Raw genomic sequence first — 25,558 nt, forward strand, 5'->3', positions numbered from 1 at the left:
ATGTTTTCCTTCTCTATCTGACTTCAATCAGTATGACACTGTTAGGTCCATCCATGTCGCTGCAAATGGCTAGGATTAACTGATTCTTGCTTGTTTTGGTCGTGCTGGTCTTCGCTGTTGTGAGGGCTTTCTCTGCTTTGGGGAGTAGAAGCTGCACTCCACTGCGGTGTGTGGCCTTCTCACTGTGGTGGCTTCTTTTGTTGCAGAGCATAGGCTCTAGGTCCTCAGGCTTCAGTAGTTGCTCTGAGGCACGTGAGATCTTCCTGGCCCAGGGATCAAACCCCCGTCCCCTGTACTGCCAGGCAGATTCTTAACCATTAGACCACCCAGGGAAACCCAGGAAACATTCTTTTACAAGGGTGCAGAGCCAGCATGACTAAGCACAGTCAACAGGGCCCACGGTTAAAATGAAAGAACTAGGTCTAATATGGAGTCAGATTTGTTCTTTCCTATTACATATAGAGTCTGGAGACTCTCAGAGTCAAAAGAAACCTTAGGAATTGTACAGTCCAGTTCATCATTGAACGAACACTTGCTTCTAAGACATTCACCCGTTTTATGTGTGAACACTTCTAAGCATGCTAGTCATTGCTGCAATGCCTGCAGTTCTTATTTCTATACAGCCCCTTCTATTGTTTTGTGCATTGGCCCTTGTTCTGCTCCTCAGGGTCTGCTAAGAGATGCTGATCTTGATTTCTTAGAGGCAACACTCACACTCTAGTTCTCATCTTTTACTTGGATGTCTCTAAATATTTAACTAGGACATGGCTTAGTACTTTTACCTATTTAGTTATGCTCTCCTAGGTAAGAGTTGGTCTTTTAATGTCCCTATTTGAAGTGCAGTACTCAGATCTGAACATGACACTCCTAATGATGTGTGGTGGAACTTTTACCTCTTATGGTAGGGCACTATGTTGTCAGTGGTGAGGACTGAGGTTTCCTTATATTTTTGGCAGTCACATCAGATCATGAGTTCTATTGGAAGTCTGTGGGAAATAGTAACACACAACTCTGGAGTATTTTGTAATACCAGTAACCAATTCTCTGCAGACATGAACTGGGTGTCTTGCAAGTCAGTTAGATTTCGACACTAAACCCATAGCTAAGGGCTCAGTCCTACAAGATTGCCTCCTTAGCCCTGCCAATGCCAGTCATCAGTTTTTAGTAATGAGTCCCAAGATTACTCACAGTTCTATCTGACTTGGTTACAAATTGGGGATTCCTACAACCCCCTATTCAGGTGTGAAACTTTGCTAGATTGACTCACAGAAATCAGGGAGATACTTATGTTTACAGTTTTAAATAAAAGATGTTATAAGGTATACAAACAGATGAAGAGACACATAGGATGAGGTAAAGAAGAGTCTGGAGCCGGGGAGTTTCTCTCTCAATGGAGTTGGGGTGCTCCATCCTCCTGGTATGTAGATGCTATGTTGGTTAGATTCACCAACCCAGAAGGTCTCCAAAGCTCATTGTTCAAGAGATTTTATAGAGCCTAATCTCCAGCCTTCCTTCCCTTTCCTGCCTAGAGGTTAGTAGGTGGGGCTGAAAGTTCCAACTTTCTAACCACTTGGCCTTTCTGATGATTAGCCCTATCTTGAGCCAATCTAAGGGCCCCACTTTAAGTCACCCCATTAACATAAACTCAAATGTGATCGAAAGACGCCCCTTTGATTAGCAATAGACACTCCTGAAAGTGAAAGTTGCCCAGTTGTGTCTGACTCTTTGTGACCCCATGGACTATACAGTCCATGAAATTCTCCAGGCCAGAATACTGGAGTGGGTAGCTTTTCCCTTCTCCAGGAGCTTTTCCCAACCCAGGGATCGACCCAGGTCTCCTGCATTGCAGGCAGATTCTTTACCAGCTGAGCCACAAGGGAAGCCCAAGAATACTGGAGAGGGTAGCCTATCCCTTCTCCATTGGATCTTCCTGACCCAGGAATTGAACTGGGGTCTCTCACATTGCAGGCAGATCCTTTACCAACTGAGCTATCAGGGAAGCCCCCATGAAATTCCAAGATTTTTAGGACCTCTGAGATAGGAATGAGGGACAAAGACCAAACATATTTCTTATTATACCACAGAAATACCCTCTGTTACATGCACTTGACCATGTAACACTGCTCTTCTGTGTTTTTTGCATGGTTTATTCTCCATTGGCCTCATAAAAACTGACAAGTAGATATCAGTATCTCTAATTTAAAGAAGATAAAATGAGGCTCAAAGAGTTTAAAACCTTTGTCCAAGGACACCCAGATAAAAGGCAGTGGAACCCAATGCAGACAGAGTTCAGTGTGACCCACCAAATCCTCCCTTAACTCCAGCAAAACCTCATAATAAGTTGGCTAATAGGCTCTCTGGAGAAGGCATAGGCACCCCATTCCAGTACTCTTGCCTGTAAAATCCCATGGATGGAGGAGCCTGGTAGGCTGCAGTCCATGAGGTCACTTAAGTGTCAGACACGACTGAGCGACTTCACTTTCACTTTTTACTTTCATGCATTGGAGAAGGAAATGGCAACCCACTCCAGTGTTCTTGTCTGGAGAATCCCAGGGATCGGGGAGCCTGGTGGGCTGTCATCTATGGGGTTGCACAGAGTCGGACACGACTGAAGCGACAGCAGCAGCAGCAGCAGCAGCAATAGGCTCTCTAAAGGGCTTCTATATCCTGCTCTATCCAACTATATGGGTTCTCACATTTAGCTCTGCTAATTTTCATCTTATCTTTCTTTTGACTCATTGTCTAGGTGTTTTTGAAGCATGATCCTGTCAATATTACCCAGAAATATAACAAGCAAACTGTAAATGTCTTCATTCACATTACTGACATAAATACAAACTAGATCATTACTAAGTGGAGCAGAAAAGGTCTTTGCTGAGGAATAATCTGTTAGTCCATAGTTAAAATCTATAAAAACAAAGCCTCGTTACCTCCCTGAGCCTCTCCCCATTGCCCTTCCTCAGATATTGCCACATCAATTTACTAAAAGAGTCTATATTCAATGCCTTCATTTCCTTCCCTTATATTATTGTTCTGCCACAACAATTTGGCTTCTGCAACTCTTGGTTTGTCCAACAGATGTGATTTGGTTGCTTTATTTTCTATGTACTCTGGGGGCTCAGTCATGGGTGCTGACAGCAGCAGTGACTAAAACAAACCAAGACCTTGTTTTCACAAACATTCTCGTATGGAATGATGATAGATACTAGACAATAGACAAGCACAATTATATATAGTATAATAAAAACTGGAGTGGCAGAGAAAGCTACATCTTTGTCCAGGTGTTCAGTAAATGCCTCTCATGTAGATGACATGGGGTCCGTGAAGAAGCCAGGGGAAAACACTCCATACAAAGCAAATGGAAGTGAAGAGGCTCAGCGCATAAACTCTCAGTTGACCTTCAGTGATCCTATTTCTGACTCTTGTAGATCCTTTTCAATCCTAATCCTAGTTGAAACCTGCTGCCTTTAATTCTGTTTATCTCCTCCTTGAAATACTTTGCTCTTATTTTTAGGAAGTTCCTAGAACTTCCCTTGTGGAGACGTGGGTTTGATCCCTGGGTCGGGAAGATCTCCTGGAGTGGGGGTCATGGCAACCCAGTCCAGTATTCTTTTTTTTTTTAATTAGTTAATTTATTTTAATTGGAAGCTAATAACTTTACAATATTGTGGTGATTTTTGCCATACATTGACATGAATCAGCCATGGGTGTACATGTGTCCCCCATCCTGAAACCCCTGCCACCCTCCTCCCCATCCCATCCCTTAGGGTTGTCCCAGTGCATCAGCTTTGAGTGCCCTGTTTCATGCATTGAACTTGCAGTCCAGTTTTCTTGCTGGGAAAATCCCATGGATGGAGGAGCCTGATGGGCTCTGGTCTCTGGGGTCACAAAGAGTCAGACACAACTGAATTGACTGAGCAGCAGCAGCAGTCTTCCTGTTAATTTTATAGCTTCTGCTTCTCTGGGTTCACCTTGACTTCTCTTCCTGTGGTCTGGGGAATTCACTGTTGGTTTTCTTTTTCACCAAATGTTTCCATACTCCTTGGGAATTCTCGTATGAGCCTCAGCTTTGAAAACAAAGCTCATCAAACTGAGATATTGCTCTTGTGCTTTTTTCTTTTTAAATAGACATTTTTTTTAGAGTCAACTTAGATTCACAGGAAAATTTAAAGGAAGATGCAGAGATTTCCCATATGCCCCCACACCACATGTGCTTAATTTCCCCCATTATCGACATGTCCCACCAGAATGGCTGTTTGTTACAACTAATGAACCTACATTGACACATCATAATCACGCAGAGTTCATAGCTTACATTAAGGTTCACTTTTTGTTTTGTTTGCTGTGTTAAATATTGGAAACATTATTTCAAAGTGTGTTGTTTAGTGTCCACAAGTTTTGGAGTTTTCCAGCTATTTTTCTGTTATTTGTTTCTAGTTTCATTTGATTGCAGTATGATTTCTGTTTTTTAAGCTGTTAAGATAGATTTTATAATCCAGAATGTGGCCTGTCTTGGTAAATTTTATGTGTGAACCTAAAGAGAATGTGTATTCCTCTGCTGTTGGATGAAGAAGTCCGTTGCTGTTGTTCAGTCACTCTGTCATGTCCAACTCTTTGTAACCTTAAAGACTGCAGCACACTAGGCTTTCCTGTCCTTCACTATCTCCCAGAGCTTGCTCAAAGTCACGTCCGTTGAGTTGGTGATGCTATCTAACCATCTCATCCTCTGCTTCCCCCTTCTCCTCCTGCCCTCAATCTTTCCCAGGGTCTTTTCCAGTGAGCTGGCTCTTTGCATCAGGTGGCTAAAGTATTGCAGCTTCAGCTTCAGTCCCTCCAATGAGTATTCAGGATTGTTAAATTAGGGCAAGAAGGATGATACTCCCCTTACCCTGGAATAAGAGTGGTTATGAGTGTGGGCTCTGAAGTTGGACAGCCTGGGTCTGAAGCCCAGTATGAATCTGTTCTTGGCAAATATCAAATACACAACATATTAACTACAGTCACCATGCTGTACATTGTCTCCGGCACTCACTCATCTTAGGACTGAAAGTTTGTCCCCTTTGATCAGTATCTTCCTTTTCCCCCATCCCCCCATTCTCTAGTAATCCCTATTCTACTCTGTTTACTATGAGTCTGACTTTTTTTTTTTAAGATCTTTGGCTTTTATCACTTAGCATAATGTCCTCTGGGTTCATTCCTGCTGTCACAAATGGCAGGATTTTCTTCCTTTTTAAGGCTGAATAATATTACATTGCATATATGTGTATATACTCCACATAGTTTCTGCTTCCTTTGTTCCCCCCTGCTTTCTTTTGGTTAGTGTTAACATGGTATATCCTTCTCTATCCCTTTACGTTTATTTTATTTTTTATATTTTCTATTCCTATGCTTTTAAACTGTATGTGTTTATTTTTAAAGTAGATTTCTTATACACAGTATACAGTTGTGTCTCACTTTTTTGTTCACTCTCCGATATATGCTTTTAATTGATTCATTTAGATCATTGATAATCAAGTTGATTATTGACTTAATTGAACTAATATCTCATATTTGTTCCTGTTTTCCATTTGTTGCTCTTGTTCTTTGATCTTAGTGTTGTTTTCATCTCCTTTTCTGCCTTTTGTGACTTTAACTGAACCTTTAGTATAATTCCATTTTGCCTCTTTTTTTTTTTTGGCCTTGCTGTCCAGCTTGCGGGATCTTAGTTCCCTAACTAGGGACTGAAGTTGGCCCACGGCAGTGAAAGCACCTTCCTAATCACTGGAAGGCCAGGAAATTCCCTCCATCCTACTTTTAAAAAACTTTTCTTAGTGGTTGCTCCAGAGTTTGCAGTACATATCTAGGACTAATCTACTTTCAAATGACCCTAAACAACATTTACAATGTAACTAGTTTATAATAACAAAGTAATTGTAATTCCTTCTTTCTATCCTTATATAATTGCTGTCATTCAGTCAATTTATGAGTGTATATATACACATAAATATAAATAATTGAATACATTATTGCTATTATTTTGAACATGATACTATCTGTTTGATCAGTTAAAAACAAGAAAAGTAAATTTTTATTTCACTTTCACTTGTTTCTTTTTTGGTACTCTTTTTTTTTTGAACATCTTTTGTGTATTGTTTCTTCTCTCTAAAAACTTACGAAAATTTCATTTCTTGTGAGGTGTTCTATTGGCAACAAATTCACTTAATTTTTGTTTGTCTGAGAAACTATTTCTCTTTCATTTTTGATGGCTAATTTCAAAGGGTACAGAATTCTAGAAATTTTTTTCCCTCAACACTAAATATTTCAGTCCACTCTTTTCTTGTTTACATAGTTCTGATAATAAGTCAGTTGTAATTCTTATCTTTGCTCCTAAACAGATAAAGTACTTTCCCCTACTCTGGCTTCTTTCTGGATTTTTCCTTTACCTTTGATCTTCTGTGTTCTGAAAATGATATGCCAATCTGTAGGATTTTTTCTTTCCCCATTTTTTGGTATTTATCTTACTTGGTGTCTCTAAACTTCCTGGATCTGTGATTTGGGGGAAATTCTTGGTCATACTCCTTGCCTGTAATTCTTCTGTTCCTTTCTTGTCTTCTTCTAGTATTCCCATTATGTGTATCTTATACTCCTATGACATCTTTTATAGTTATTTCACAGTTCTTGGATATTCTGTTTTTTTTTTTTTTTTCCTGTTTACTTTTCAGTTTTGGAGGTGTTTATTGAGATATCTTCATACTCAGAGATTTTTTTCTCAGCTATGTCCAGTCTACTACTACTAACAATCCCATTAAAGACATTCTTTTTTCTGTTACAGTTTTTTTAAAAATTTACTATTTGTTTTATCACTAGTATTTCCTTTTGTTTCCTTCTTGGAATTTCCATCTTTCCTCTTACTTTGCCCGTTTGTTCTTCCACACTGTCTACTTAATCCATTAAATCCATTAGGGTATTAATCATAATGATTTTAAATTCCTGGTCTGATAATTTCACATTCCTGCCATCTTAGACTCTGGTTCTGATGTTTTCTCTGTCTCTTCAAACTTTATTTTTTCGCCTTTTAAAATGTCCTGTAACTTATTTTGAAGACTGAACATGTTTTACTGGTAAAGGGAACTACTGTAAATAGAACTTCAATAATGTGGTACTGCAGTCTGAGGAGAGAGGAAGCAGTCCTGTGCTTAGGTCTCAGTTTTAGTGAATTTATACCTCTGGACTGTGACTTTTCAGTGTTTTTCAACTGCATCTCAGTTCTTTCCTCCCTTCTCAGCAGAACAAGATGGCCAGAGAGGGCCGAAGCTGAATGTTTCTCTTCCTTAAGATCAATTAGACTAATACTATCCCAGCAGGTTAGGCTTTGGGTAACTAGTTTTTCCTGAAGACAAGTATAGGTGAAAGGAACAGAGTACTCTGGTATATAGACATACCTCTGTTTTTTTAATCTCCACTTTATTATGCTTCACAGACATTGCATTTTTTACAGATTGAAGGTTTGTGGCAACCCTGTATTGAGTAAGTCTTATTCACACCATTTTTCAATAGCATTTCCTCACTTTGTGTCTCTGTGTCACATTGTGGAAATTCTCTCAGTATTTCAGACTTTTTGATTGTTATATTTGTTACAGTGATCTGTGATCAGAGATTTTTGATGTTTCTGTTAGAAATGTTTTAGGGGCACCACGGACTACATCTGTATAAGTCAGTGAACTTAATCAATAAATGTATGTGTTCTGACTGCTCTAGTAACTGGTTGTTTCCATGTCTCTCCCTGTCAACGGGCCTGAGACACAATACTGAAATTGGTCAATTAACAGCCATACAGTTCTTCTTAGTGTTCATGTGAAAGAAAGAATCAATTGATGTGGCAATCCTCATTGTTATCTCTTTATAAAAATTTTATTGAAGTATAATTGATTTACAATGTTGTCTTAATTTCTGCCATACAGCTAAGTGACTCAGTTATACATATATATGCATTCTTTTTCATATTCTTTACCATTATGGCTTATCACAGAATACTGACTATAGTTCCCTGTGCTATAGAGTAGGACCTTGTTGTTCACTGTTGTCTTATTTCAGGAAATTGCCACAGCCACCCTAACCCTCAGCAACCACTACCCTGATCAGTCAGCAGCCATCAACACTAAGTCAACGCCTCCTTCCAGCTAAGATTATGACTCACTGAAGGCTCAGATGATGGTTAGCATTTTTCAGTAATAAAGTAGTTTTTAATTAAAGTATTCACATTGTTTTTTTAGACATAATGCTATTGCAGACTTAATTATAGGATAGTGTAAAAGTAACTTTTACATGCACTTACTATTGTGCTCAGTTGCTCAGTCATGTTCCACTCATTGCAGCCCCATAGACTGTAGCCTGGCAGGTTCCTCTGCCTGTGGGATTTCCTAGGCAATAATATTGGAGCAGGTTGTCATTTCCTCCTCCAGGGGATCTTCCTGACTGGGAAACCAAAAAATTCATGTGACTCGCTTTTTTGAGATATTTCCTTTATTATGGTAGTCTGGAACTGAACTCACAGTATCTCTGAAGTATGTTTGTATTTCTAAATGGTTCCTGGGATTTCTTTGACTGTCTAGTGGTTCAGACACTGTGCTTCCACTGCAGGGGGGTGCAGATGTGATCCCTGGTTGGGGAACTAATATCCTACATGCCACGTGGCATAGCCAAAAAGGAAAAATAAGTTGGAGGAATTTATCGTAAGTGTATTGCTTCTAGTCCATCCCAAGCCCTTCAGTGCCTGTCACTCAGCTCTACATATCAGTTATGGCTGGGCACCTGGCTTCTCTCCTCCATCCTTTTTATTATTGGAGCCATAGCATCTTGCCTGCAAGACCAAACTCAGGAGGACGCTCAGGACTACAGACCCTTGAACAATTCTGTCCACCCCCAAAGTCCCAGGTCTGAGCCACAGATGGTTCTCATGTGCATGTCCTTCTCCCCTACTCCCTTCCAATAATAAACTGAGCATTCTCTAAAAAATAAAACAAAGTAAAACAAAGCAAGGCAAAGTAAAATAACCAGCAACCACTACCCTGAAGCACAGAGGGATTTTTCTCTTATATTTAGTGTGGGAACCTGGTTGAGCACCCTTGGAAGTAAAACTCACAGAAGTATGTAGATCCCTTTATGACTGGGTCCTCCTAATGTTTTTAATCTCTCAGACTTGTCCACAACTAGCCTTTGAAGTAAAGTGAAACGGTTAGTTGCTCAGTTGTATCCGACTCTTTGTGAGTCCATGGACACTAGCCTGCCAGTCTCCTGTGTCCATGGAATTCTCTAGACAAGAACACTGGAGTGGGTAGCTATTCCCTTCTTCAGGAGATCTTCTTGAGCCAGGAATCAAACCCAGGTTTCCCACATTACAAGCGGATTCTTTACTGTTTGAGCCTACCTGGCCAGTGATTCCTATGGAGGTTTAAGTTCATTGGTTTCTGATCCAGGAAGTTGTGATTCTTTGTATTTGCCTCTGTGTCATTTTAGGGTCAGTGGGTTGCGCTGTGACCACATTTCTCTTGTGGATTTAAGAAGAATTGATTTGTCAACTTATTCAGCTTCTAACTTATTGTTAGGATGGAACAGCAACTTCTAAGCTTTCTACATGCTGGTCTGGAAACTGAAAGTCCTGCTTGTAAAGTTTTTAATTACAAAAGTAATACATGCTTAGGGTAAAATATTAAATAATAGAGATATGTGAAGTAAGAAGTGAAAGCTCCTTTTCAGCTCACTTCCTGAGAGAACTATTTGCAACAGGCTGATGAGCAAACTTCCAGACATTTTGTTATGAATGAGCAATTACCCATCCATTTATCTGTCCATCTACCCACCTATTTTAATATACTGTGGGTGTTAGATTTCTAGGGCTACTGTAACAAAGTATGACAAAGGGAGTGACTTAAACAACAGACATTGTTTTTTAAATTCTCTTTTTAAAATTAGCAACCTTTTTTTTTTTGTCTGTGCTGCCAGGCATGTGGGATCCTAGTTCCCCAATCAGGGATCAAACCTGAGCCCCTGCAGGGGAAGTGTGGAGTTTTAACCACTGGACTGTCAGAGAAGAAGTCTCTGTTTTTACTTTTTTTCTTTCAATTTTTTTGATATATAGTTGATGTACAGCACTGTAAGTTTAAGGTGTGTAGCATAATGACTTGATATACATATATTAAAAAATGATTACATAGATAATATCTATCACCTCAGCTACAAAAATGTTTTAGAATTACTCTCTTAGCAACTTCCAAATACACCATACAGATAACATTGCCTTTAGTCATCAGGCTGTACATTATATCCCTAGTACTTATTTATCTTATACGTCCCTACCTCCTGCCCCTCCTGCATTCCCCTGCCTCTGGTAATCACAAATCTGATCTCTTTTTCTATGAATTTAGTTTGAGTTTTTTGTTTTAGCTTCTGTTTTAAATTCTAAAATATTCTGTTTTAAATGCGGTCATACAGTATTTGTCTTCCTCTGTCTGACTTATTTTACTTAGCATGATGCCTCAAGATCCATCCACATTGTTGCAAATTGTGACCATTTTTCCTTCTTTATGGCTGATGAGCATTCCATTGTAGATATCTATACTTTTATCATATCTCTTTGACATACTAATTTCAAGTCCTTAGAGATAGTGGTTTCATTTCCTTTGGATGTATGCTCAGTAAAATTGCTGGATCATATGGTAGTCCTATTTTTAAGTTTTTAGGATCTTTCATACTGTTTTCTATAGTGGCTATACCAGTTTACAATCCCATCAACAGTGTACAAGAGTTCCCTTTCTGCACATTCATCCTAGCATTTCTTATCACTCATCTTTGATGGTAGGCTTCCCAGGTGGCACTAGTGGTAAAGAACCTGCCTGCCAATGAAGGGCACATAAGAGATATGGAAGATCGCCTGGAGGAGGGCATGGAAATTCACTCCAGTATTCTTGCTTGGAGAATTCCATGGACAGAAGAACCTGGCAGGCAACAGTCCATGGGGTCACAAAGAGTCAGACACGACTGGAGTCACACACACACACACACACACACACACACACACACACACATTTGTTGATAGTCATTTTAACAGGCATGAGGTAATATCTCACTGTGGTTTAATTTACATATCCCTGGTGAGTAGTCATATCTCAATATGACTTTGCATGTGTGTGTGTGTGCTTAGTCCACTCAGTCGTGTCTGACTCTTACGACCCCATAGACTGCAGCCTGCCAGGCTCCTCTGTCCATGGAATTCTCCAGGCAAGAATACTGGAGTGGGTTGCCATTTCCTCCTCCAGTCCAACTCTTTAGGACCCCATAGACTGTAGCCTTCCAGGCTGCTCTGTCCATGGAATTTTCTAGGCAAGAATACTGGAGTGGGTTGCCATTCCCTTCTCCAAATGACTTTACATGTACCCATTGCCTATTTGAATATATTTGGGAAAATATCTATTCAGGTCCTTTACCCATATTTAAATTGGATTGTTTTGTTTTTGTCTATTCAGTTGTATAAGTTCTTTATACATTTTGGATATTAACTATTAACCTCTTATAAGATACATGATTAGCAAATATTTCCTCTCACTCTGTAAGTTGTCTTTTCACTGTTAATTGTCTCTTTTGCTAAGTGAAAGCTTTTAGTTTTATGTGGTCCCATTTGTTTATTTTAAATTTTGTTGCTAATGCTTTAGGTGTCATATTAAAGAAAATGATCACTAATCCCATGTCAAGGAGTTTTGTGGGAGTTCTATGCTTTCATACATTTACTTCTTTTTTTTTTTTTAAACTCCTTCCTGTGTCCCTTTCAATCTTTTTTTTTTTTTAAATTTTATTTATGGCTGTGCTGGGTCTTTGTTGCTGAGTGTGGGCCTTCTCCAGTTGCTGTGAGTAGGGGCTGCTCTCTAGTTGTGGTTTATGGGCCTCTCATTGTGGTAGTTCCTCTTGTGGTGGAGCTTGGGCTCTAGGGCCTGCGGACTTCCCTAGCTGTGGCTCCTGGGTTCTAGAGCACAAGTTCAATAGTTGAGACACACAGATCTAGTTGCTCCATGTTATGTGGGATCTTCCTCGGTCAGGGATCAAAACATTGTGTCCTTCATTGGCAGGTGGATTCTTTACCACTGAGTCCAGGGACACCCTGACATTTAAGTATTTAATCCATTTTGAGTTGATTTTGGGGAGTAGTGTGTGACAGGGGTCTAGCTTCATTCTCTTTACTATGAATGTCTTATTTCTCCAGCACCATTTATTGAAGAGATTATCTTCACCATTGAATATTCTTGGCTTCTTTGTCAAATATCTGTTGATTGCATATTTATGGATTTATTTCTGGGATCTTGATCCTGTTACATTGACCTATTGTCTGTTTTTATGCCACTGCCATACTGTTTTGATTACTATGATTTTATAACGTACTTTGAAATTAGGGGGCTTCCCTTGTGGCTCAGCTGGTAAAGAATCCACTTGCAATGCAGGAGACCTGAGTTTGATCTCTGGGTTGGGAAGATCCCCTGGAGAAGGGAATAGCTACCCTCTCCAGTATTCTGGCCTGGAGAATTCCATGGACTGTATAGTCCATGGAGTCACAAAGAGTCAGACATGAATGAGCAACTTTCACTTACACTTTCATTCTGAGGAAAAAGAACAAAGTGAGAGGTGTTACACTTCATTTCAATCTATAGTATAAAATTAGCGAAATTAAACAGTATGACCCTGGTGAAAAAAACCAGACAAATGAATAATTGGAACAGAATATAGAGCCCAGAAATAAGTTAGTATATACTTTCAACTAACATTTGCCAAGAGAACCAGTAATACTCAAGAAGAAGAGACAGTCTCTCAATAAATGGTGCTAGGAAAATTGAATATTCACATGTAAAAGAATGAAACTTTTTGAATCAGCATTAGGTATACCTATGACCCCTCTCTCTTGAACTTTGCTGCCACCTCCCTCCCTATCACACCCCTTAGGTTGTTACAGAACCCCAGTTTGAGTTCCCTGAGTCACACAGCAAATTCCCATTGGCTAGCAAAATTCCTGTTGGCTAATAAATTCCTGTTGGCTATCTATTTTAAATATGTAATGTATGCTTTCCAGGTTACTCTCTCCATATACCCCACCCTTTCCTTCCTCCCCTCTACCATGCGCATCAGTTCAGTTCAGTTCAGTTCAGTCGCTCAGTCGTGTCCGACTCTGTGACCCCATGAATCGCAGCATGCCAGGCCTCCCTGTCCATCACCAACTCCCGAGTCTGTTTTAATTTTTTTTGTGTGCTCTTTTTTTTTAATTTTAATTTTATTTTTTTTTTTACTTTATTTACTTTACAATACTGTATTGGTTTTGCCATACATTGACTTGAATGTTTCATTAATGTGATACATCAGGCTTCCTAGGTGGTGCTACTTGTAAAGAACCTCCCTGACAATGCAGGAAACCTAAGAGATGTGGGTTCAGTCCCTGAGTGGGGAAGATCCCCTGGAGGAGGGCAAGGCAATCCACTCCAATATTCTTGCCTGGAGAATCCCACAGACAGAGAAACCTGGAGGGCTATGGTCCATAGGGTCACAAAGAGTCAGACAGGACTGAAGCAGCTTAGCAGCAGAAGCAGCAATGTGATATACCAATTGATTGATTTGCATATGTTGAACAGTCCTTGCATCTGAGGATAAATTCCACTTGATTATGGTGCATGATCCTAATAATGTGTTGCTGAATTTAGTTTACTAGTGTTTTGCTGAGAATTTATATTCATTGAGGAGATTGGCCTCTAGATTTCTTTTCTTATAGTGTCCTTTTTGGTATCAAGGTAACTGGCCTCATAAAACGAGTCAGTGATTTGTCCTTTCTCTTTGATTTTGGGAAGAATTTGAGAAGAATTGGCATCAATTTTTCTTTAAATGTTTGCTAAAACTCACCAGTGAAGTCATCTGGTCCTGGGCTTTTCTTTGTTGTGAGTTTTTTTGAGTGCTACTTCATTCTCTTTGTTAGTGATTAGTCTGTTTAGATTTTCTATTTCTGATTCAATGGTATTTAGCATGTTTCTAAGAATTTTTCAGTTTTTTTGTAGATTGTCCAGATGGTTATAGTTGTTTATAGCAGTTCTTATGATCTTTTGTATTTCTGTGGTATCAGTTTTAATGTCTTACCTTTTTTTATAATTTTATTGATTGGGTTCTCTCTCTCTTTATTATTATTATTATTTTTTTTCCTAGCTAAACATTTGTAAATTTTCTAAGGGCCAACTTAATTGGCTAATATTTTTCCTATTATTTCCCTGTTCCCTATTTTATTTATTTCTGCTATAATCTTTTTTATTTTCTTCCTTTTGTTAACATTGGGGCTTACTTTATTCCCCTTCTTCTAGTTCCTTGAGGTGTAAAGTTACTTGTTTAATTGTTGCTGTTGTTTAGTAGCTAAGTTGTGTTTGACTCTTTTGGATCCCATGGACTGTAGCCTGCCAAATTCCTCTGTCCATGGGATTTCCCAAGCAAGAATGCTGGAGTGGGTTGGGATTTCCTTCTCTAAGGAGATCTTCCTGACCCAGGGATTGAACCTATTTTTTTCCTGTATTGACAGGTAGATTTTTTTTAGCTCTGAGCCATCAGGGAAGTCCAGCTGCTTAATTAAGATCTCTCAATTTTCTTGATGTGTGCATTTATACCTAGAAACTTCCCTATCAGAAATGATTTTGCTGCATCCTAAAAGTTTTGGTATATTGTGTTTTAATTTTTGTCTAACTCAAGCTATTTTTTGTTTCCTGTAACATTTTTTCTTTGACCCATTGGTTGTTTAGAGGAGCGTTGTTTAAATTTTCATGTATTTGAGTTTCCTCAGTTACCCTGCTGTTATTGATTTCTAGTTTTGTACCACTGTGGTCAGAGAAGATACTTGGCATAATTTCAACCTTATTGAATTTTTAAGATTTGTTTTGTGGCCTAACATATGATCCATCCTAGAAAATGTTTCAAGTGCTCTTAAGATGAATGTGTATTCTGCTGTTAAATTAGTTCCAACCAAAGTTTATTTTATTTCAATAGCAGAAGCTAGAAGGCCACGATCAAGGTGTTGTCAGGGTTGGTTTCTTCTGATGGCTGTGAGGAAGACTCTGTCCCATACTTCTCTTCCAGTTTCTCATTGTTTGCTGGCAATCTGACATTCCTTGACTTGTAGGTGCATCCCTTCAACCTTAGTTTTTTCAGCACATGGAATTCTAACTGTGCTGATGTGTATCTGTCTCTGTGTTTGAATATCCCCCTTTTATAATGATATCAGTCTTATTGGACTAGAGCTTACTTTAATTACCTCATCTTAACTATTACATCTTCAATAACCATATTTTTAAATAATGTCACATTCTGAAGTACTAGGGGATAAGACTTCAATATATGAAATTTTGGGGGACATGGTTCAACCCATAACACTATGTCTGTCCAAACAGGAATCATTATGTGGATACTTTTCCATGATTTGCTTTTTTCGTTTATTGTGGACACATTGCCATGCTGCTATATACAAATCTACAGATTTTGGTAATGCTCTGTAGATTACATTACAGTAATGTAGTTAGCTTCTCATTGAATGATGTACTATTGGACGAGTTTCTTCTTTACTGTTACAAATAACTCTGAAAAAAGCATATTTGTATATACTTTATGTAAGCATATTTCTTTTTAGACAGAAACCTATAAGCAGAATTAATAAGGCAAAACTTAGGCATTTTATATTCTGTTAGATACAGTCAAGTTTTCTTATTTTGGACTTTAGACCTTTCTTTCTGACCGCATATTGCCCCTGTCCCCTCCACAGTGTTACACAAGCATCACATACTAAGCATTTTGCAAATCTTTATTTCTTGCAACTTATTTCTCATCCCTCTCCTTTGCCCTTTTCTTGCCCTGTCTATTCCATGTTGTTGAATAGTGGGACTTTCCAAGGGGCTGACAAGTAAACAGAGGATAATTTTTATTTTGTTTTTACTTTCAATCCCCTCTGTCTTTCATCTTTCTGTTACATAACACTGCAGGGAATTTTCTAAAGTACAAATTGGTTAATATTGGACTTTTGCTCAAAAAAACCTTCAGAAGTTTTTCTTTGAAGTCAGCCCTAGATCACTCTTCCTTCCCTTTTGCCTACCAGGCTCTTCACTCTGTTTTGAGTCATACTAAATTAATTTTTAATTCTAAGAACCTGGCCACTTTTTCACCCTTCCTCACCCTTGTGTAGCATTTTCCTTTTGCCTGAAAGGTAACCCTTACTCTCCCATTCCCACCATCCATCTAGAAAATTCCTTCTTATTCTTCCATTAATTTATCTGATTCTCAGTTTTTCTATTTAAAAATAAAGCTAAAAATAACACCTGCATCTTGGTTTTGTAATACTTCAATGAAATAATCCTATTTAAATTTATCATCACACAGCCAGGCACTTAGTAGATACTCAGTAGATGTTAAACCTTCCTCAGTTTTCTTTGTGAGACATTTTTGTGACATAAATCACAAAATCATTAGTAATTAAAAAAAATCAATCACCATGTAATACATGGTGAAATATCTATGTTCAGTAAATGTAAATGTAGATCTGAGTTGAATGGATTGGGTGAAACCAAGATATGTGATGTTGGTTACATTCCTCAAATCTAATAGATTGTTTGGTAGGTCTTGGTGGTTTGATTTTCTAAACATTTCACTATATGCTCTGTGTACCCTTCAGTCAATCTCAGTGGTTTTGATAAGCCTGATGTGACTTATCTTAACAAAACCACCCTATCTGCTGGTAATTGCTGCAACTTCATCGTGTACTTCTCCTCAGACATCTGTTGTATAATACCTTCCAACCCTTTTTTGGAAACAGTGGTAAAAATTACTATTCTGTAACTTTCAAAATATTCTTTCTTTCCTTTTTGATGACTATCTCCAGACTTCTGGAGTATTCTTCATCTTTGCCAGTATCTTAGTCCATTTGGACTGCAATAACAAAAATACTACAGACTGGATGGCTCAAACAACAAATATTTATTTCTCACTGTTCTGGTGGTTGGAAATCCAAGGTTAGGGTTAGGGTTAGGTCTGTAGATCACCTGGTTCCTGATAAGAACTCTGTTCCTGCCTTGCATACAGCCACTCTTGTGTTTTCACATGGTATTAGGAGCAAAGCAAATCTCTGGGGTCTCTTTTATAAGGGTGCTAATCCCATGATGAGGACTCCACCCTCAAGACCTAATCACATCTCAAAGGCCCCACATTCTAATACTATCACATTGGGAGTTAAGATTTCAATGTATGAAATTTGGGGGTAGGGGACTACAAACATTCATTCTAACAGCCAGGAGTCCTGAAAAACCCTTCTGCATGTTCACTAAAGATCCTCTGATAAAATTCTTCTTAGCTGGAGATAAAAACTTGCTATAAACCACTCAGTTTCTTTTGCTCGTCCTTCTCGGGCTTCATTTCCCTCTTTGTCTTGCTTGCTCAGTCTTTTTGTTGTGATTCATCCTTGACTAGGAAGATGGAGACCAGTGGGTGGGTAAGTACTTCTGTTTCCTTTTGGTCATCTGTTCATGCTATACTATCTGAATGACTTCCTTCTATTTTTCCTGATTTCAAGACACCTTAGAATTTAAAAACATATCATGGTTAAGGGTTCTGGGAGAAAGGAATGTGCCTGCATGAGGTACTCTTAAATCAAGGCTTTGTTTAAGGTCTCACACTATGACTTTCTGTATGCTGTATACCACCCTCTGAGCTTTTCAGGAGTGACACAGCTCTCTATTTCAGAGCCCTCATGCTGTTGTTGGGTGATAATGCTATATTATAGTATTATCTAGTTATAAAGTTGAGCAGCTTGTGAAATGCTTTTTCACAAACGTATGATATACGTTTCACAAATGTATGGTGTATGCTCAACTTGACCCAAGAGTAGTAGTACATCAACAGTCTTAATTTTACTGAATATAATGCAAAACTAGGGTTTATGCTCTGAGAGGCCCTTTATAGTGCAGAACATAGTATGAGGTAGATAGAAGGGGCAACAGAGCAGGGGATGACTCTAGAAGGTGTTAGTATAGGTTCCTTCTCTTCCAAATACTTTCTCTTTGACCTTAAGGGGAACATGATTTGATGAGCTTCAGCTTTCTCATCTGTAAAAAAATATTCTATAGTTAAAGCTACACTGCCCCCTTGTCCGGTTGATAGAAAAATCAAATAAGGTAGTCTCTGCACTGTTAATATAAAAATAATGAGAATAGTTGGAGAAGGCAATGGCACCCCACTCCAGTACTCTTGCCTGGAAAATCCCATGGACGGAGGAGCCTGGTGTGCTGCAGTCCATGGGGTCGCTGAAGTTGGACATGACTCAATGACTTCACTTTCACTTTTCACTTTCGTGCATTGGAGAAGGAAATGGCAACCCACTCCAGTGTTCTTGCCTGGAGAATCCCAGGGACAGCAGAGCCTGGTGGGCTGCCGTCTATGGGGTAGCACAGAGTTGGACACGACTAAAGCGACTTAGCAGTAGCAGTAGCAGCAGCAGCAGCAGCAGCAGCAGCAGTATTAATAGTACGAGATAATCTGGGATGTCTTTCTTGAAGAAGTGGTTGTGAGGAATATGTATAGTCAGAGGGAATATATGTAGGAAGAAGGAGAAATGTGGAGGTAATGTGAATCAGTTTGCTTTTGCTCTGTCTCTTCTACTGACCCCAGGAAAGCATCTGCTTAGACATCATCTGTATCTCTTATGAGGCCAGAGATAGGGAGTCATACTGTCTACAGATTATATTCAAGATGCTGGCTTCTGGCCTGTAAATTGAGGGTAGAACTTTTCAGATAAGATGACATTCCTATGTTGAGACAGCTGTGTGATGTCCAAGAAAGGTTGGGCACTGAGGACTGTTTTTTTTTTTTTTAATTTATTTTACTTTTATTGGAATATAGTTGATTTACAATGTGTTAGCTTCAGGTGTACAGCAAAGGGATTCAGTTATACATATACATATATTCATTCTTTTTTAGATTCTTTTCTCATATAGGTTGTCACAGAATATTGAGTAGAATTCCTTGTGCTATGTAGCCCTTGTTGGTTATCATCTTATATATAGTAGTGTGTGTATGTTTATCTTAAGCTCCTGATTTATCCTCCCCACCCAACACTGAATTTTCTTTTCCTTATTCCTTCCACAGGTTGGTGAATTCTGGCCTTACATCAGGTTGTTGTCCAGCCCTATCCTCAGTGCTCAGTACAAATCAGAATCTCACCCACCTTTACCTACAGGGTAATGCTCTTGGAGACATGGGGGTCAAGCTACTCTGTGAGGGACTCTTGCACCACAACTGCAAGCTTCAAGTGTTGGAGTAAGTCTCTTAGCTTATTATGGTGATGGGAATGCATAGCGGCCCCAGGGAATGGGGTAGTTTGGGAGAATGATGAATCTGTATCTGAGAAGTGATAATGTCTTCCTAGGGTTTGGATTATTACAGGATTATGGTACTGGGAGGAGTTGTACTTTTAGATAGTATAAAGGTAAATACTAGAGTTCCTTGGGGTTGGTATGCACTTTTGTTTTAGGAAAATTTGTGGGGAGACACAGAATTTGGGAAGAACTGTTTCACAAACTGCTCTTACTAATTTGATCTGCATAATCAAGTAGATTGGAAAAAATACTCTCATTTGAAGAGAAGAGAATAACTCTTGGCATATAAAGCAGTTCAAAGCTTGTTAATCCTGAGCTTTCCCTACATTTGAAACATTACAGGCTAAGATCTGTGAGACCTGTGTAGGATAATTAAGGGGACATTTTTTAAAAGTCACCTTCTTTCTTGAAGGTTAGACAACTGCAGCCTCACATCACACTGCTGCTGGGATCTTTCCACACTTCTAACTTCTAACCAGAGCCTGCGAAAGCTGAGCCTAGGCAACAACGACTTGGGTGATCTGGGGGTCATGCTTCTCTGTGAAGTGCTCAAACAGCAGGGCTGCCTCCTGAAAAGCCTGAGGTAAGTGTGCCCTGCAGAGATTTGTATGGCAGGGCTCACAGTGCTAAAGAAAGTTTTTGCAGTTTCCAAAATCCAGGATGGCTTCATTTGCACTCTGGGCAAGGTTGTTCAGTTCAGTTCAGTTTAGTTGCTCAAGTCTGAAGGCTGAGCCTTGTCCAACTGCAGATTTTTTTTTAATATATACTGTGTGTGAGTCATGAACTCCATATTCAACTTCGTCTAGATGTTTGGAATAATAAAATTTCAGTTGGGTGTGAAATATTCTTGAAAGAAACACAATTCCCAATGAAAGTAGCTAAATAGAATTATATTTCTCTACAAGGTATTGTACTTTGTAAAATTAGACCCGTCTATTGTAAAAGTCCTTGCATAGTAGGGTGTTGTGCATCTCGTTTATGAGAATTTCTAGTTGAAAAGTGCTCCAGCAACATCAAGATCATAAATTCGTAAAATCTGGCCTATCTTCAGGGTTTTGGGACCATCTGCTCCCTTCCATCATCACTGATACCACTAAACCGCTCATTGATTACCTCTCTAGTAAGAGCTTCCTAACTCTTTATAACTTCTGCTAGCATTGGTAATCACATCCTTCACTAAAGACATTTCCTTCACTTGGTTTTAGGGACAACATACTCTACTCTGAATTTTCTCCTATTACATTGGCTATTTCTGCTCAGTCTCCTCTGGTTTCTCTTCATCATCTGACCTTTGCATGCCAAATACCCAGAACTCAATCTCTGAGTTAATTTTTCTTCTCTATACTTTCTGCTTTTTTTTTTTTTAATATCATCTAGTCTTCTGGTTTGACCACATATGTGCTGTACCCCTCCCTCTAGTTCATATCTCCCTGAATTCCATGTCTAAATGCTTGTCTCACCTTTCTGCTTAGATATCTAATAAGCCACCCAAACTTGACATGTCCAAACCCAAACCTGTGCTGTTCCCCTCTGTGTAAAATCCATTTCTCACCCATCTCAGTCAATGGCAGCTCAGTCTGAACTGTTCAGGTGCAGAAAGCCTTGTGTTGTCTTTGACACTTTTTCTTTATGTGAATATCCAGTCCATTGGCATATCCTTTTAACTCTGTTTTCACAGCATGCCCACTCATTGAGCACTTTTTGCCAGCTTCACATCTCCTTTCCTGGCTCAAGCCATTGTCACCTCTTGTCTGGACTGTCCTGGTGGCATTCTACTAGGCTATTCTGTATCTACCACTGCAGATGGAGGGTATAGCTAAAACGTGAGTCAGAGCATATCACTCCTACTAACATGCTTGTTTCACAAAGCAAAAGCCACAAACTCATGGCAGTGTCTAAGGCCCTGCATAATCCTGCTATTTCTGTAGTCATCTTCTAACCCTAGTTCCTTCTCCATTCACACTGTTCTCTTTGCTGTTTCAAAAATCTCTGTCACCTCTGACACTATACTCTTGCTGTTCCCTCTGCCTGGGACTTCTTACACTTTGATGTCCACATGTCTTATTCCTGTGAATCCTTAAATTATTTGCTCAAAGGTCTTTTCTGTGAGTCTGACTATAACCATCCTACTGAAAATAGCAACCCAGCAATGCCTTTCCTCTTCTCTGCTTATTTCCCTCCACTGTGTTGAGCAACATCATATATCATTTTCTTGTTTACTTATTATCTATATCTTTAGGACACTCTGGAGATGAGGGACAAGCTCAACACAGACTGGGGAATCCATGGATGTAGTCAAACTGCCTTGTGAACTCAGGCTGCCATAACAGAATAGAATAGTCTATATGCCTTAAACAAATCATAGTCATTCATTTCTCATAGTTCTGGAGGGTGGAACATCCAAGATCATGGTGCTGGCTGATTTGGTTTCTGGTGAGAACTTTCTTCTGGGCTTGTTGTATTCTCATGTGGTACACAGAGAGAAAGACAGACCGAGACAGAGACACAGAGAGAGAGAGTACGTGATATGGTGTCTTTTCTTATAAGGGCACTAATCCCATCGTGAGGACTCATCCCCATGAACTCATGTAACCCTCATTACATCCTGAAGGCTCCATTTCCAAATACCATCACATTGAGGGTTAAGGCTTTAACACATGAATTTTGAAGGAACATAAACTATCCATAACACACCCAAATCAAGATTGCTTGAAATGATACAAGACAAATAGCATAATACAATTTAAGTTGTAAGGGAGATTAAAAAAAACAAAGAGAGATGGAAGAAGAACTCATATCATTGATAGGTGTACCAAGCAATTATAATATGTAGATTTTTTTTGGCAGAGTGGAGGGGTGGGCTGTGGCTTGTGGGAACTTGTTTCTCTGACAAGGAATTGAACCTAGACCACAGGAGTGAATGCACTAAATCTTAACCACTGGACCATCAGGGAATTCTCAATGTGTGGGCTTTATATGGCTCCTGATTAAATTAATATAATATAAAATTTTTATCAGACCATTGAGGAAATTGAAACACTGATTTCACATATATTGATATGTGAAAGTTATTTTTAACCATTTTGGGTGTGATAATTGCATTGTAATTCTCTCTTAAAAGTTGTTTAATTTCACACATTGATATATTTATAGATGCTTGAACTGCTGTGCTTACAATAATCCACTGATGTGAGGAGTCGGGTGGGTAATAGATGAAACAAGACTGGCTATGAGTTGTTAACTGTCAAAGTTAGATGGCAGGATTAATTATACTATTCTCTTTATATTTGCATGTTTAAACATTTCCAAACTTGAAGGTTAAAAATGTAACAGAAACCACATTAGGCACGATGTGCAGCACTGGAAAGCTTAGAAGTGTGAGGTTAAGAGAGGAGACAAGATTTTTAAAGGAAAAATGAACTCTGAAAGTGTTCATTTGAAGAGTGTAATCCAAGGCTCTCTTTTTGCTTTTATAGGTTGTGTGAAATGTATTTCAACTATGATACAAAACGTGCCCTAGAAACACTTCAAGAAGAAAAGCCTGAATTAACCATTGTCTTTGAGCCTTCTCGGTAGTGGCGGAAACACTCTGTCATTCGGGTGTAGACAAGTGGTAGTGAGCATTCCTCCTTCAGCATTAAGATCATCTCTGCAATTCTTCTGGTCCAGTGAGGAAGAGTGAAAACTTGCTGATGGTCCTTCTGCCTGGTGAATGGGAGACTCTCCTTTACCCCTAGGTTGAAGACACAGTGCAGTAAAATCATCAAATGATACAGTTCTGATCGCAGTGGCTCAGTCAGAGGATGTGCTCCTCTTGGTGACCTCATGTATCTAACTCATTCAGGAAAACACTTTTTCTTTCTTTTTCTCTTTTTACTCTAACTCTCCTTTCTTTTGTACCTCTCCCCACTTTTTTTCTTTGACTATATCCTCTTTCCTGCCATCTTTCTCTTAACTGACCATAACAGAATGAGTTAACTATATATTATGCTGCAATTTTGTGGCAGCAACTTATTTATTTTTATTTTTTGAACTGTTATATATTCTAATAAAATAATTGATGTTTATTATATTGCAGCTGGTTGGAAATTTTGAAAATAGAAAAAACTTTATTTATTGAGTTAAATTGTTTCCTTTCCTTGGTTTTAAGAGAGGGTGCCTAGAAAGCCTTTTACTTATTTATCTAAACCACTAAAGATAAATTAAATTGCTTCATGTATTTAAAAAATCTCTTTGCCAAATGATTCAATTGTAATGAATGAGGAAAAACAATCCCTCTAACTCTGATGGTTGAAATTTCAGTTCTGGTAAGACAGGAGGTTGAAAATCATGCAAAGGAAAATTTTAGGGTAGATGGAGCCTATATTCATAAATAGAAGTATTACGTAGAAAATGCATTTTGCCTTCAGTTTTAAGAATTTGTCTTGGATTTATCTCATCACAAGAGCATTTCATCTATCACACTTCACATAGCATTAACTCATTAATATGTATTGATTAATTACTTTTCCACACATGGAGAAACTCTCAAACCACATGGAATTGTTCAAGATAGGAATACTACTTCCTTTTTCAAGTGAGTCATCTAGACCTTGCTTGTCAAAGTGTAGCCTATGGATTTCTGAAAACAGTGAAATTTAGTCACTCAATCATGTCCAACTCTGCAACCCCGTGGAGTATAGACCTCCAGGCTCCTTTGTCCATGGAATTCTCCAGGCAACAATACTGGAGTGGGTTATCATTTCCTTCTCCAGAGGATCTTTCAGACACAGGGATCAAAACTGCTTTTCCAGATGAGCTAATTTTTTTCATGTTAAGACTCTTTCAATAGGGAAGCAGTATGTAATTTATATTCTGATGCAAAGTCTTTGTCTTTGTCTTCTGTAGGACCAGCACTTTTGAGTAACTCTAGTCTCAATATTTGTATTTTTGCATCTTAGTAAAGTGAGGTATTGCAGACTGCCTCTCTGCTAAAAATACCTTGACATTCAGGATAAAATATAATTAGAAACACACAGCTAAGCTGGAAAGATAGAAAAATTTCTGTGCAATAGGATTTCAAAATTGAATTAAGAGTTTACCTCTAAAAGGTCAAGAGAAATATCTGAATAAAGACCCCACAGTATAACTATTAACTTGGAAAAATCCATGAAGTTTTCCTCACTAGGAGAGCTAAAAAATAAGTAAAGATGATGGATAGAAAATCAGTATGCAAACATCAACACAAGCAGTTGGAAAGAAATCATTCTTTCCAATCATCATAGTAAAAATTAGGTCAGGCATGAAGCAGCAATGGGTGCTAAAACCTAGTAGGAAATTTAAATGACGAGCAGGATTCTTATGTAGTCTGAAATTATCTTTTTACATTGGCTAATCAGTTCCAGAAGAAAAATACTAACTATATAAAAAGCAGAAACTAGACAGTACCCTGACCGTCTAATAACAAATATCAGGGAGGGCAGATGGATGCCTTCTTTTGGGTAAGATGACTTGAGGAGAAACTGATATCACTATTGTGTGTTTCTGGTTGAGAACCCAAAATTTAATTAGCAAACACCATACAAACTCCAAATGAGGAAGTTCTATGAAAAGGGAAAGGAGACTATATTCTTCAAGAATGTCAATGTCAGTGTTAATAATGGGTAGATGTTGGGGTGAGGGAGTTATTAAATTATCCTTTAAACTGTTCTTATTCATGTGTCTTTTATGTACATATGATGTTATTTCCAAATAAAAAGTTTAAATAATTTAAAAAATGGTATTTCTAAATACCTGCAACTTAAAATATAACACAATCCTATTAATCATAGCAATAAAAGTTATTAAGTGTACAGGCAAAAGAAAAGCAAAGATAATTTTTGTCACCATCCAAATCTACAAAGATTCATCCACTGTAGTCATTGACCAACAGTGCACTCTGTGCTTTAGACAGAGGAAATTAAAGATGACTATAAGATGCTTTGTGTGTGGGCAAACAGGTTTCTTAGTTAGATGTATCTCAGGAATAATTTTAATAAACCCAGTTTCTTTCATCTTACCTTACATAAAAAGCATGGTAATCATTAACTTGAGATACTTTTTCTTTATGACTAGCAATAATCTTTTACCAAGATGTATTCTTAGCTATACTCGTTCCCTAAGGGCTTCAGTTTTAAGAATTT

At 38.5% G+C, this 25,558-nt stretch overlaps 1 protein-coding gene across 2 annotated transcripts in view; it reads left to right on the top strand.

Moving 5' to 3' along the window:
• Positions 1-25,153, top strand: part of NLRP3 (NLR family pyrin domain containing 3) — a 49,417-nt gene extending 24,264 nt beyond the window's left edge. For both annotated transcript variants that reach the window (XM_069591808.1, XM_069591807.1), the window contains exons 9-11: positions 19,168-19,338; positions 19,810-19,980; positions 22,874-25,153. In XM_069591808.1, the coding sequence (XP_069447909.1) occupies positions 19,168-19,338; positions 19,810-19,980; positions 22,874-22,973 (442 nt within the window). In that variant the 3' untranslated portion in view covers positions 22,974-25,153. The remainder of the gene's footprint in view (positions 1-19,167; positions 19,339-19,809; positions 19,981-22,873) is intronic.
• The last annotated feature ends 405 nt before the right edge of the window (positions 25,154-25,558 follow it).

This window comes from Ovis canadensis, chromosome 5, assembly GCF_042477335.2.
Source record: "Ovis canadensis isolate MfBH-ARS-UI-01 breed Bighorn chromosome 5, ARS-UI_OviCan_v2, whole genome shotgun sequence".
NCBI lineage: Eukaryota > Metazoa > Chordata > Mammalia > Artiodactyla > Bovidae > Ovis > Ovis canadensis.